The 15,000-nt window shown below is 39.0% G+C and overlaps 5 protein-coding genes across 6 annotated transcripts in view; 1 reads left to right on the top strand and 4 right to left on the bottom strand.

Moving 5' to 3' along the window:
• The window catches only part of LOC136826105 (uncharacterized), a 98,835-nt gene that overhangs the window by 42,723 nt on the left and 41,112 nt on the right, over positions 1 to 15,000 (top strand). The gene's annotated exons all lie outside the window — the stretch shown is intronic.
• Positions 232 to 1,659, bottom strand: LOC136826014 (uncharacterized). The gene has a single exon (XM_067082872.1). It carries the CDS (start codon positions 1,657 to 1,659, stop codon positions 232 to 234), a length of 1,428 nt encoding a protein of 475 aa, XP_066938973.1.
• Positions 3,998 to 5,506, bottom strand: LOC136826013 (trichohyalin-like). Its single transcript, XM_067082871.1, has one exon. It carries the CDS (start codon positions 5,504 to 5,506, stop codon positions 3,998 to 4,000), a length of 1,509 nt encoding a protein of 502 aa, XP_066938972.1.
• Positions 7,749 to 8,921, bottom strand: LOC136826012 (uncharacterized). Its single transcript, XM_067082870.1, has one exon. The coding sequence runs from the start codon at positions 8,919 to 8,921 to the stop codon at positions 7,749 to 7,751; it is 1,173 nt and encodes a 390-aa protein (XP_066938971.1).
• LOC136826010 (uncharacterized) lies at positions 10,949 to 12,382 on the bottom strand. The gene has a single exon (XM_067082869.1). It carries the CDS (start codon positions 12,380 to 12,382, stop codon positions 10,949 to 10,951), a length of 1,434 nt encoding a protein of 477 aa, XP_066938970.1.

Genomic DNA, 15,000 nt, shown 5'->3' with positions numbered 1-15,000 from the left:
AGATGCTTCCACAGCCATATCCAGCGTTGATTTCCATCACAAAGCTCAGCTCATTCCTGTTCCCAACATCAGAGACGTCCTGTTCTTTGTTCTGCAAGTGAACCATCAGTTTCCGTCAAAGAGCAGAATCTTCTTTCGGCATCATTCACGTGACCGAGTTTATCTTGTAGAGTTTTCGAACCATTTCCGACTCTTGTTCCAGCTTTCGTAGCCTGGCTGCGGTTTCCAGCCTCATCTTCTGGTGTACTTCCTTTCTGTTGAGGGCTTGTTGTCTGATGGAGTTTTAGCTGGGTCTTTTGAGCGTGTCCTGGTGCCAGTTGAAGGACGTTGCAGTGCCACGATTTGGCGAAGTCCTTCCTCGATGCTGTCCATTTGCTGGTAGAGAACCTTGCAGTTAATCTTGGGCTCCCTCAGGCATCGAGTTTTATTCAAAACCTTTTCCTTTTCAGCTTTCATGTTTGATGTAGGTTGTTCTTGCTGCACCGTTTTAATTATATTCTTCTCGCTTCTAGACATTTCCTTTTCTGCTTTGAGAATTTCAACTTTCGCTTCCAAGGATCTGATTTTCGTGTCCTTGGCCAAGGTCTCTTCTTGGAGCCTTTCGAGTTCCAAGGTTGCCTCCAGCTTTTCAAATTCCATCGTCTCTAATTCGTCTTTTGCCTCGGCCAGCTCGAACTCAAGTTGAACTGTCCTCCTGGCCATTTCATTCGCCTTTCGATTTTTCGATTTTTCGGCTACATCAGTTTTAGATTCTTTTAACAAACCGATGATCTTCTCTTGTTTCTGGTTGCAGTCATCTTCCAGTCTGAGGATCTTTCCGTCTCTCTGCAAGATTTGTTCTTTGAGGTTTTCAAGCTCTTCCTTTTTGTCAGCAATTTCTTTTTTACATCGGTGGAGGTGTTCCAAATTTTGTTGGGCCTCCTGTTTCTCGATCGTAAGGTCTTTTAACTTGTCTTCTAAGCCGCTGATCATCAAGGTCTTATGCTGGTTTTCCTTCTGCAGACTTTCAATACGATTCTGCTTCCTTACATTCTCTTTTCGAATTCCTTCCAGGTCCTCATTTAGCTTGTTTATTTTGGCTCGCATTTCCGTCTCGCTGTCTTCCCTTTGCTGTAGGTCTCGGTGCAAAGTTTCCTTTTCCAACTCGAGAACTACGACGGTGTTTTCCAAAATAATCAGAGCTTGATCCGTCTCCTCCTTCTCCCTTATTTGCGCTTCCGTGACTTTCGCCTTTTCCGTCATTTCGTTTCGAAGATTTTCCATTTCTTCGGACAGTGAATAGATTTTTCTGTCCTTTTCTTGATTGAGGCGTTCCAAGTGTCTCATGTTCTGTTCCGTCTTCAGTCTTCCTTCGGTAAGCCCCTCGACTTTCTTTTTCAGTTCAGTTATCATCAGATCCTTCTGCAAACTCTCTTTCTCAAGGCTTACAACGTTTTCATTTTCCTTAATGACGTCCTCGAGCTTTCGAATGGCATTTAAATGCACTATTTCTTCTTCAATTTCTGAATTATTGTCGTCTTCTGTATCAGAAATATCTTGTTCACTATCTGAATCACGGTCTTCTTCACTACATGAATGGTCGTCTTCACAATCAGAAATTTCGGCTTCGTCCTTTCGAACTCCAGATTCCTCTGGACAGTCAGTGCTGTCCAAAGCCATGAAATCGGTAAAGAATTGAACCAAAGCAATGCAAAATCCACGAAGTATAAATACTTCAGTGAATAGCACAACAAGGCTGATATAAAACATATTTTCTCGTGGGTATTTAGCCCCGGAGCCAAAGCATTGTTCAAGCACAAATGATAGCAAACTTAGAAACATCTTAGTTCGGTACAGATCAACTCTCTCTGCCTTATCATTAGTTTTCAAAACGGGCACCCGTAACGTGTGTGGATTCTCATGGGATTCTGGAGTCATTGGTGGCTTCGGTGGAGCCGATCCTGTCTTCGGGAATTCTTGCTAATCCCCGGACACAATAATTGATGTGTCTGGATTCCGGAGCCATTTTAGGGTCCACGGGAGCTGCTTCAGTCTTCAGGAATTCTTTCTGATTCCTTGGAGGGTTGGTTATGTCCAGTGTGTAGTAACAATTGCAATAATTCTTCACCCCTCTTTCTAATCATATAATATATATCTACATACACACTTATACATATATATATATATATATATATATATATATATATATATATATATATATATATATATATATATCAGAAGAGATGAATTCTTATGCAGTCCTTAGGGACTAAGACCCTGAAGCCAATCTTCACACACACACACACACAATGCTAAAACCAAAGTTAAATAGCACTTATAAAATAATTGTATACACAACACAAAACCTGTGTAAATTAGGTACGCACACACACACAATTGATAAATTTGAGTTGACGAGACAAATAAATAAATATATATATATATATATATTATATATATGTATATAATACTATATTTTTATTATAAAACAGCTGATAACAGACAATTTAAATATGCAAGAAGATTAATTTGATATACTTATGTGCTACTAAAGGACGAAAAGTCGTCACACTCCAGTGTTTTTCCTTCGTGTTTTATCTTTAATGCAATTGTATTCGTCAATTTAAAACCTGTAAAATTAAATATATTATATATATATAACTATATATATATATATATATATATATATATATATAGACTACAGATTACTTCCTTTAATTGATAAATTTGAGTTGACGAGACTTACAAATAAATAAATAAATATATATATAAAGATAAAATCTTACTTTATTTTTATATTCATATCACGTTCAAATTTTTTATCTTTATTTATATATTCAGTTATACATACATACATATATATATATATATATATATATATATATATATATATATATATATATATATATATATATATATATATATATATATATATATATATATATATATATATATATATATATATATATATATATATATATATATATATATATATATATATATATATATATATATATATATTATATATATATATATATATATATATATATATATATATATATATATATATATATATATATATATATATATATATATATATATATATATATATATATATGGGCCTTTGACGACCACAAGTGATCTCACCCCTGGGGCATCATTGCTAACAGAGCGTCATCGAATGGGGGTTTATTTTTACCAGGGGTGGACCCTTCCCCATTCTCAGCTCCATCAGCTAGCCAAGACAGATGAGATCCTCAGTCCTATGACCTTGCATCCTGCAACGCCTCCGGATCATTCTGCTCGCTGTTGGAAACGTCTGGTTCCGTGATGAAATCCGCAATCCAATCATCCTTCGCTATGGGCAGGAAGCTTCCAATCTCCAGATCGCATGGTGTCCAAAATACAGCGACTCCTGACGGTGCCCTTCGGTGGCTTGGTGCCCCTAATGCCACAGTGGGATCAAACGCTTTGCATATATAAAAGGCATTGAACTTACGGGTTTTTACGCCGCGCCAGAGGTTGCCACTAGAGTATATGCAAGAATTTGATCCGGTATGCATTGCATGACCCATATTTTGCATATATGAAAGGCATGAAACTTACGGGTTTTTACGCCGCGCCAGAGGTTGCCTCTGTAGTATATGCAAGAATGGGCTCCGATATGCAATGCATAGCCCAGTTCACATATGGAGTAGGCATGAAACTTACGGGTTTTTACGCCGCGCCAGAGGTTGCCTTCCGCGCATATGTGATTGGGCATTGATACCCCATTCCCGAGGGTATCACGTGGCAGTTGAGGGATGCACAACAATCCATCTTCGGGCACTTGCCGCCAGTCCTACAAGCCGCTGTAGTCTCTCCATCGCGCAGAGATGCTTCCACAGCCATATCCAGCGTTGATTTCCATCACAAAGCTCAGCTCATTCCTGTTCCCAACATCAGAGACGTCCTGGTCTTTGTTCTGCAAGTGAACCATCAGTTTCCGTCAAAGAGCAGAATCTTCTTTCGGCATCATTCACGTGACCGAGTTTATCTTGTAGAGTTTTCGAACCATTTCCGACTCTTGTTCCAGCTTTCGTAGCCTGGCTGCGGTTTCCAGCCTCATCTTCTGGTGTACTTCCTTTCTGTTGAGGGGCTTGTTGTCTGATGGAGTTTTAGCTGGGTCTTTTGAGCGTGTCCTGGTGCCAGTTGAAGGACGTTGCAGTGCCACGATTTGGCGAAGTCCTTCCTCGATGCTGTCCATTTGCTGGTAGAGAACCTTGCAGTTAATCTTGGGCTCCCTCAGGCATCGAGTTTTATTCAAAACCTTTTCCTTTTCAGCTTTCATGTCTGATGTAGGTTGTTCTTGCTGCACCGTTTTAATTATATTCTTCTCGCTTCTAGACGTTTCCTTTTCTGCTTTGAGAATTTCAACTTTCGCTTCCAAGGATCTGATTTTCGTGTCCTTGGCCAAGGTCTCTTCTTGGAGCCTTTCGAGTTCCAAGGTTGCCTCCAGCTTTTCAAATTCCATCGTCTCTAATTCGTCTTTTGCCTCGGCCAGCTCGAATTCAAGTTGAACTGTCCTCCTGGCCATTTCTTTCGCCTTCGATTTTTCGGCCACATCAGTTTTAGATTCTTTTAACAAACCGATGATCTTCTCTTGTTTCTGGTTGCAGTCATCTTCCAATCTGAGGATCTCTCCGTCTCTCTGCAAGATTTGTTCTTTGAGGTTTTCAAGCTCTTCCTTTTTGTCAGTAATTTCTTTTTTACATTGGTGGAGGTGTTCCAAATTTTGTTGGGCCTCCTGTTTCTCGATCGTGAGGTCTTTTAACTTGTCTTCTAAGCCGCTGATCATCAAGGTCTTATGCTCGTTTTCCTTCTGCAGACTTTCAATACGATTCTGCTTCCTTACATTCTCTTTTCGAATTCCTTCCAGGTCCTCATTTAGCTTGTTTATTTTGGCTCGCAAATCCGTCTCGCTGTCGTCCCTTTGCTGTAGGTCTCGGTGCAAAGTTTCCTTTTCCAACTCGAGAACTACGACGGTGTTTTCCAAAATAATCAGAGCTTGATCTGTCTCCTCCTTCTCCCTCATTTGCGTTTCCGTGACTTTCGCCTTTTCCGTCATTTCGTTTCGAAGATTTTCCATTTCTTCGGACAGTGAATAGATCTTTCTGTCCTTTTCTTGATTGAGGCGTTGCAAGTGTCTCATGTTCTGTTCCGTCTTCAAACTTCCTTCGGTGAGCCCCTCGACTTTCTTTTTCAGTTCACTTATCATCAGATCCTTCTGCAAACTCTCTTTCTCAAGCCTTACGACGACGTTTTCATTTTCCTTAATGACGTCCTCGAGCTTTCGAATGGCATTTAAATGGACTATTTCTTCTTCAGTTTCTGAATTACTGTCGTCTTCTGTATCAGAAATATCCTGTTCACTATCTGAATCGCTGTCTTCTTCGCTACATGAATGATCGTCTTCACAGTCAGAGATTTCGGTTTCGTCCTTTCGAAGTCCAGATTCCTCTGGACAGTCAGTGCTGTCCAAAGCCATGTAATCGGTAAAGAATTGAATCAAAGCAATGCAAAATCCACGAAGTATAAATACTTCGGTGAATAGCACAACAAGGCTGATATAAAACATATTTTCTCGTGGGTATTTAGCCCCGGAGCCAAAGCATTGTTCAAGCACAAATGATAGCAAACTTAGAAACATCTTAGTTCAGTACAGATCAACTCTCTCTGCCTTATCATTAGTTTTCAAAACGGGCACCCGAAGGTGTGTGGATTCTCATGGGATTCTGGAGTCATTGGTGGCTTCGCTGGAGCCGATCCTGTCTTCGGGAATTCTTGCTAATCCCCGGACACAATAATTGATGTGTCTGGATTCCGGAGCCATTTTAGGGTCCACGGGAGCTGCGTCAGTCTTCAGGAATTCTTTCTGATTCCTGGAGAGTTGTTTATGTCAATGTGTGGTAAAAATTGCAATAATTCTTCACCCCTCTTTCTAATCATATAATATATATCTACATACACACACACACACACACACACTTATGCTAAAAACAACATTAAATAGCCTAGTTATAAAATGCAATATATTATCAATTTAAAACCTGTGTAAATTAGGGACGACAGATTACTTCTTTTAATTGATAAATTTGAGTTGACACACACACACACACTTTATGAGACTTACAAATAAAATAAATAAATATATATATAAAACCTGATAAAATCTTACTTTACTTTTTATATTGATAAATTTGATATTGACATATTCAAATAAATAAATATATTATATAAAGATAAAATCTTAGTTATTTTTTATATATATATATATTTTCGTATATTATATATATATATATATATATATATATATATATATATATATATATATATATATATATATATATATATATATATATATATATATATATATATATATATATATATATATATATATATATATATATATATATATATATATATATATATATATATATATATATATATATATATATATATATATATATATATATATATATTATGGGCCTTTGACGACCACAAGTGATCTCACCCCTGGGGCATCATTGCTAACAGAGCGTCATCGAATGGGGGTTTATTTTTGCCAGGGGTGGACCCTTCCCCATTCTCAGCTCCATCAGCTAGCCAAGACACAGGAGATCCTCAGTCCTATGACCTTACATCTTGCAACGCCTTTGATCATTCTGCTCGCTGTTGGAAACGTCTGGTTCCTTGATGAAATCCGCAATCCAATCATCCTTCGCTATGGGCAGGAAGCTTCCAATCTCCAGATCGCATGGTGTCCAAAATACAGCGACTCCTGACGGTGCCCTTCGATGGCTTGGTGCCCCTAATGCCACAGTGGGATCAAACGCTTTGCATATATAAAAGGCATTGAACTTACGGGTTTTACGCCGCGCCAGAGGTTGCCACTAGAGTATATGCAAGAATTTGATCCGGTATGCATTGCATGACCCATATTTTGCATATATGAAAGGCATGAAACTTACGGGTTTTTACGCCGCGCCAGAGGTTGCCTCTGTAGTATATGCAAGAATGGGCTCCGATATGCAATGCATAGCCCAGTTCACATATGGAGTAGGCATGAAACTTACGGGTTTTTACGCCGCGCCAGAGGTTGCCTTCCGCGCATATGTGATTGGGCATTGATACCCCATTCCTGAGGGTATCACGTGGCAGTTGAGGGATGCACAACAATCCATCTTCGGGCACTTGCCGCCAGTCCTACAAGCCGCTGTAGTCTCTCCATCGCGCAGAGATGCTTCCACAGCCATATCCAGCGTTGATTTCCATCACAAAGCTCAGCTCATTCCTGTTCCCAACATCAGAGACGTCCTGTTCTTTGTTCTGCAAGTGAACCATCAGTTTCCGTCAAAGAGCAGAATCTTCTTTCGGCATCATTCACGTGACCGAGTTTATCTTGTAGAGTTTTCGAACCATTTCCGACTCTTGTTCCAGCTTTCGTAGCCTGGCTGCGGTTTCCAGCCTCATCTTCTGGTGTACTTCCTTTCTGTTGAGGGGCTTGTTGTCTGATGGAGTTTTAGCTGGGTCTTTTGAGCGTGTCCTGGTGCCAGTTGAAGGACGTTGCAGTGCCACGATTTGGCGAAGTCCTTCCTCGATGCTGTCCATTTGCTGGTAGAGAACCTTGCAGTTAATCTTGGGCTCCCTCAGGCACCGAGTTTTATTCAAAACCTTTTCCTTTTCAGATTTCATGTCTGATGTAGGTTGTTCTTGTTGCACCGTTTTAATTATATTCTTCTCGCTTCTGGACATTTGCTTTTCTGCTTTGAGAATTTCAACTTTCGCTTCCAAGGATCTGATTTTCGTGTCCTTGGCCAAGGTCTCTTCTTGGAGCCTTTCGAGTTCCAAGGTTGCCTCAGCTTTTCAAATTCCATCGTCTCTAATTCGTCTTTTGCCTCGGCCAGCTCGAATTCAAGTTGAACTGTCCTCCTGGCCATTTCATTCGCTTTTCCGTTTGCCTTCGATTTTTCGGCCACATCAGTTTTAGATTCTTTTAACAAACCGATGATCTTCTCTTGTTTCTGGTTGCAGTCATCTTCCAATCTGAGGATCTCTCCGTCTCTCTGCAAGATTTGTTCTTTGAGGTTTTCAAGCTCTTCCTTTTTGTCAGCAATTTCTTTTTTACATCGGTGGAGGTGTTCCAAATTTTGATGGGCCTCCTGTTTCTCGATCGTAAGGTCTTTTAACTCGTCTTCTAAGCCGCTGATCATCAAGGTCTTATGCTGGTTTTCCTTCTGCAGACTTTCAATACGATTCTGCTTCCTTACATTCTCTTTTCGAATTCCTTCCAGGTCCTCATTTAGCTTGTTTATTTTGGCTCGCATTTCCGTCTCGCTGTCTTCCCTTTGCTGTAGGTCTCGGTGCAAAGTTTCCTTTTCCAACTCGAGAACTACGACGGTGTTTTCCAAAATAATCAGAGCTTGATCTGTCTCCTCCTTCTCCCTTATTTGCGCTTCCGTGACTTTCGCCTTTTCCGTCATTTCGTTTCGAAGATTTTCCATTTCTTCGGACAGTGAATAGATCGTTCTGTCCTTTTCTTGATTGAGGCGTTGCAAGTGTCTCATGTTCTGTTCCGTCTTCAAACTTCCTTCGGTGAGCCCCTCGACTTTCTTTTTCAGTTCAGTTATCATCAGATCCTTCTGCAAACTCTCTTTCTCAAGCCTTACGACGACGTTTTCATTTTCCTTAATGACGTCCTCGAGCTTTCGAATGGCATTTAAATGCAGTATTTCTTCTTCAGTTTCTGAATTACTGTCGTCTTCTGTATCAGAAATATCCTGTTCACTATCTGAATCGCTGTCTTCTTCGCTACATGAATGATCGTCTTCACAGTCAGAGATTTCGGTTTCGTCCTTTCGAAGTCCAGATTCCTCTGGACAGTCAGTGCTGTCCAAAGCCATGTAATCGGTAAAGAATTGAATCAAAGCAATGCAAAATCCACGAAGTATAAATACTTCAGTGAATAGCACAACAAGGCTGATATAAAACATATTTTCTCGTGGGTATTTAGCCCCGGAGCCAAAGCATTGTTCAAGCACAAATGATAGCAAACTTAGAAACATCTTAGTTCAGTACAGATCAACTCTCTCTGCCTTATCATTAGTTTTCAAAACGGGCACCCGAAGGTGTGTGGATTCTCATGGGATTCTGGAGTCATTGGTGGCTTCCGATCCTGTCTGGAGCCGATCCTAATTGATCTTTCGGGTCCACGGAATTCTTGCTAATTCTTTCTGACACAATAATTGATGTGTCTGGATTCCTAGCCATTTAGGGTCCACGGGAGCTGCATCAGTCTTCAGGAATTCTTTCTGATTCCCTGGAGAGTTGGTTATGTCCAGTGTGTGGTAAAAATTGCAATAATTCTTCACCCCTCTTTCTGTTCATATAATATATATGTACATACACACACACACACACACACTTTATGCTAAAAACAAAGTTAAATAGCCTAGTTATAAAATGCAATGGCATTCTGTCAATTTAAAACCTGTGTAAATTAGGGACGCACAGATTACTTCTTTTAATTGATAAATTTGAGTTGAACATTAGACTTACAAATAAATAAATAAATATATATATAAAGATAAAATCTTAATTTATTTTTAAAATATTCAAAACTATACTGAAATTCCATATTTTAAAATGGAAATGATTCAGTTATACATAACATACATAACTATCAAGTGATGATATATTGGTATATTTAAAATCTATAATAAATATATTATATAAAACCTATATAAAATATATATATTTAAAACCTGTGTAAATCAGGGACGCACAAACTATATTGTATATAATATTATTTTTATTTATATATATATATATTTTCGTATTCAGTTATATATATATATATATATATATATATATATATATATATATATATATATATATATATATATATATATATATATATATATATATATATATATATATATATTATGGGCCTTTGACGACCACAAGTGGTCTCACCCTGGGGCATCATTGCTAACAGAGCGTCATCGAATGGGGTTTATTTTTGCCAGGGGTGGACCCTTCCCCATTCTCAGCTCCATCAGCTAGCCAAGACGGATGAGATCCTCAGTCCTATGACCTTGCATCCTGCAACGCCTCCGGATCATTCTGCTCGCTGTTGAAACGTCTGGTTCCGTGATGAAATCCGCAATCCAATCATCCTTCGCTATGGGCAGGAAGCTTCCAATCTCCAGATCGCATGGTGTCCAAAATACAGCGACTCCTGACGGTTCCCTTCGATGGCTTGGTGCCCCTAATGCCACAGTGGGATCAAACGCTTTGCATATATAAAAGGCATTGAACTTACGGGTTTTTACGCCGCGCCAGAGGTTGCCACTAGAGTATATGCAAGAATTTGATCCGGTATGCATTGCATGACCCATATTTTGCATATATGAAAGGCATGAAACTTACGGGTTTTTACGCCGCGCCAGAGGTTGCCTCTGTAGTATATGCAAGAATGGGCTCCGGTATGCAATGCATAGCCCAGTTCACATATGGAGTAGGCATGAAACTTACGGGTTTTTACGCCGCGCCAGAGGTTGCCTTCCGCGCATATGTGATTGGGCATTGATACCCCATTCCCGAGGGTATCACGTGGCAGTTGAGGGGATGCACAACAATCCATCTTCGGGCACTTGCCGCCAGTCCTACAAGCCGCTGTAGTCTCTCCATCGCGCAGAGATGCTTCCACAGCCATATCCAGCGTTGATTTCCATCACAAAGCTCAGCTCATTCCTGTTCCCAACATCAGAGACGTCCTGTTCTTTGTTCTGCAAGTGAACCATCAGTTTCCGTCAAAGAGCAGAATCTTCTTTCGGCATCATTCACGTGACCGAGTTTATCTTGTAGAGTTTTCGAACCATTTCCGACTCTTGTTCCAGCTTTCGTAGCCTGGCTGCGGTTTCCAGCCTCATCTTCTGGTGTACTTCCTTTCTGTTGAGGGCTTGTTGCCTGATGGAGTTTTAGCTGGGTCTTTTGAGCGTGTCCTGGTGCCAGTTGAAGGACGTTGCAGTGCCACGATTTGGCGAAGTCCTTCCTCGATGCTGTCCATTTGCTGGTAGAGAACCTTGCAGTTAATCTTGGGCTCCCTCAGGCATCGAGTTTTATTCAAAACCTTTTCCTTTTCAGCTTTCATGTCTGATGTAGGTTGGTCTTGCTGCACCGTTTTAATTATATTCTTCTCGCTTCTAGACATTTCCTTTTCTGCTTTGAGAATTTCAACTTTCGCTTCCAAGGATCTTATTTTCGTGTCCTTGGCCAAGGTCTCTTCTTGGAGCCTTTCGAGTTCCAAGGTTGCCTCCAGCTTTTCAAATTCCATCGTCTCTAATTCGTCTTTTGCCTCGGCCAGCTCGAATTCAAGTTGAACTGTCCTCCTGGCCATTTCATTCGCCTTTCCGTTTGCCTTCGATTTTTCGGCCACAGCAGTTTTAGATTCTTTTAACAAACCGATGATCTTCTCTTGTTTCTGGTTGCAGTCATCTTCCAATCTGAGGATCTGTCCGTCTCTCTGCAAGATTTGTTCTTTGAGGTTTTCAAGCTCTTCCTTTTTGTCAGCAATTTCTTTTTTACATCGGTGGAGGTGTTCCAAATTTTGATGGGCCTCCTGTTTCTCGATCGTAAGGTCTTTTAACTTGTCTTCTAAACCGCTGATCATCAAGGTCTTATGCTGGTTTTCCTTCTGCAGACTTTCAATACGATTCTGCTTCCTTACATTCTCTTTTCGAATTCCTTCCAGGTCCTCATTTAGCTTGTTTATTTTGGCTCGCATTTCCGTCTCGCTGTCTTCCCTTTGCTGTAGGTCTCGGTGCAAAGTTTCCTTTTCCAACTCGAGAACTACGACGGTGTTTTCCAAAATAATCAGAGCTTGGTCCGTCTCCTCCTTCTCCCTTATTTGCGTTTCCGTGACTTTCGCCTTTTCCGTCATTTCGTTTCGAAGATTTTCCATTTCTTCGGACAGTGAATAGATTTGTCTGTCCTTTTCTTGATTGAGGCGTTGCAAGTGTCTCATGTTCTGTTCCGTCTTCAAACTTCCTTCGGTGAGCCCCTCGACCTTCTTTTTCAGTTCAGTTATCATCAGATCCTTCTGCAAACTCTCTTTCTCAAGCCTTACGACGACGTTTTCATTTTCCTTAATGACGTCCTCGAGCTTTCGAATGGCATTTAAATGGACTATTTCTTCTTCAGTTTCTGAATTACTGTCGTCTTCTGTATCGGAAATATCCTGTTCACTATCTGAATCGCTGTCTTCTTCGCTACATGAATGATCGTCTTCACAGTCAGAGATTTCGGTTTCGTCCTTTCGAAGTCCAGATTCCTCTGGACAGTCAGTGCTGTCCAAAGCCATGTAATCGGTAAAGAATTGAAACAAAGCAATGCAAAATCCACGAAGTATAAATACTTCAGTGAATAGCACAACAAGGCTGATATAAAACATATTCTCTCGTGGGTATTTAGCCCCGGAGCCAAAGCATTGTTCAAGCACAAATGATAGCAAACTTAGAAACATCTTAGTTCAGTACAGATCAACTCTCTCTGCCTTATCATTAGTTTTCAAAACGGGCACCCGTAAGGTGTGTGGATTCTCATGGGATTCTGGAGTCATTGGTGGCTTCGCTGGAGCCGATCCTGTCTTCGGGAATTCTTGCTAATCCCCGGACACAATAATTGATGTGTCTGGATTCCGGAGCCATTTTAGGGTCCACGGGAGCTGCTTCAGTCTTCAGGAATTCTTTCTGATTCCCTGGAGAGTTGGTTATGTCCAGTGTGTATTAACAATTGCAATAATTCTTCACCCCTCTTTCTATTCATATAATATATATGTACATACACACTCACACACACACACTTTATGCTAAAAACAAAGTTAAATAGCCTAGTTATAAAATGCAATGGCATTCGTCAATTTAAAACCTGTGTAAATTAGGGACGCACAGATTACTTCTTTTAATTGATAAATTTGAGTTGACGAGACTTACAAATAAATAAATAAATAAATAAATATATATATATATATATATATATATATATATATATATATATATATATATATATAAAATATATATATATATATATATATATATATATATAAAGATAAAATTACTTTGCAGTCTGCTAAGTAAAGGACGAAAAGTCGAAAGGCCTGCTGCAGCATTCCAGTGTTCGACGCTTTCGTCCTTTATTTTATCTTTCTTTATATATTCATCACGTTCCATATTTTCAAATTCAGTTATACATAAATGTATGTATATATATATATATATATATATATATATATATATATATATATATATATTCATCACGTTCCATATATATATATATATATTCATATATATATATAAATACATATATATATATATATATATATATATATATATATATATATATATATATATATATATATATATATATATATATATATATATATATATATATATATATATATATATATATATATATATATATATGGGCCTTTGACGACCACAAGTGATCTCACCCCTGGGGCATCATTGCTAACAGAGCGTCATCGAATGGGGTTTATTTTTGCCAGGGTGGACCCTTCCCATTCTCAGCTCCATCAGCTAGCCAAGACGGATGAGATCCTCAGTCCTATGACCTTACATCTTGCAACGCCTCCGGATCATTCTGCTCGCTGTTGGAAACGTCTGGTTCCTTGATGAAATCCTGTCTTCGGGAATTCTTGCTAATCCCCGGACACAATAATTGATGTGTCTGGATTCCGGAGCCGTTTTGGGGCCCATGGGAGCTGCTTCAGTCATCTGGAGTTCTTGCTGATTGTCTGCCTACCTCAGTCAGCCACAGGTTGACCTTTGACGAGAGATGACGGGGTATGAAATACCCTTTCGATCTTCCTGGGTATTTTGAGAGATTAACTCTTGGTAGGGAATGGGTGTAAGTGGGGTTTTTGTTATTTTTGTTATTCTTGCCTTGTTATTGGTGTGTTTTTTGTTGTTTTTCTTTTTTGGTGTGGTGAGGTTGAGATTTTCATGCAGTTGGGGGGAATTTTTTTACTTCTGTGTTTCAAGTTGTTGGTTTATTATTATTATTATTATTATTATTATTATTATTATTTATTATTATTATTATTATTATTATTATTATTATTATTATTATTTTTATTATTATTATTATTATTATTTTGATTGATGTTGTTATAATTGTTATTAATGTTTTTATTATCATTATTATTTTTCATTTTTATTTATTTTTTGTCATTATTATTATTATTTTTATTTTATTATTATTATTATTATTATTATTATTATTATTATTATTATTATTATTATTATTGCATTCGTAAGTCCCTTCATTCAACCTTGAAACTTTAATTTTCTCGTTAAATAGAGAGAGAGAGAGAGAGAGAGAGAGAGAGAGAGAGAGAGAGAGAGAGAGAGAGAAACTGCATTCTGCTGATTACCCAAATCGAATTCTATAGGTCGGGCAGTACATAATTTTAGGAATCCAACAGTTGAATTAAATGTGGAAAATCTCTCTGTTTACCGTGGTTTCCGAATCGTCATATAATTTAAGGCGCAGTCTTCTCACCTGAGGAGCAAACCCAGTGACTTTAATTTTTCCTCAGTGGCTAATGCCTAGTTTTTGCCAGTCTCGGTGCTCTTTGCAAAGAACACGGGATTAATATGACGTCTACAATACCCTTGGCATAACATCATGCAGTTGTTGAACTACCTGAAAAAAGTTGATAATATTTTTAACAATTTCTTTGTTGATTTATCAGAATGGGCAAAGGTTACATTCCTTTAAGCGTTTCCCAAGGCTAACTGACTCCACTGTGATTGTTAACCGTGATTTAAATACCACAGATCACTCCCGTTATTGCATTTTAATTGCCTCTTCCCGTAGAGGAGTAGTGCCGTCAGTGCGCCTCACGTGGTGCACTGTAGGCTTGACTGAAGGCTGGATTTAAAGGGTTCTCTCGGCACC

This window comes from Macrobrachium rosenbergii, chromosome 40, assembly GCF_040412425.1.
Source record: "Macrobrachium rosenbergii isolate ZJJX-2024 chromosome 40, ASM4041242v1, whole genome shotgun sequence".
Lineage (NCBI taxonomy): Eukaryota > Metazoa > Arthropoda > Malacostraca > Decapoda > Palaemonidae > Macrobrachium > Macrobrachium rosenbergii.
The sequence above is the reverse complement of the archived record's forward strand: the minus strand, read 5'-3'. Positions and strand labels throughout refer to the sequence as shown.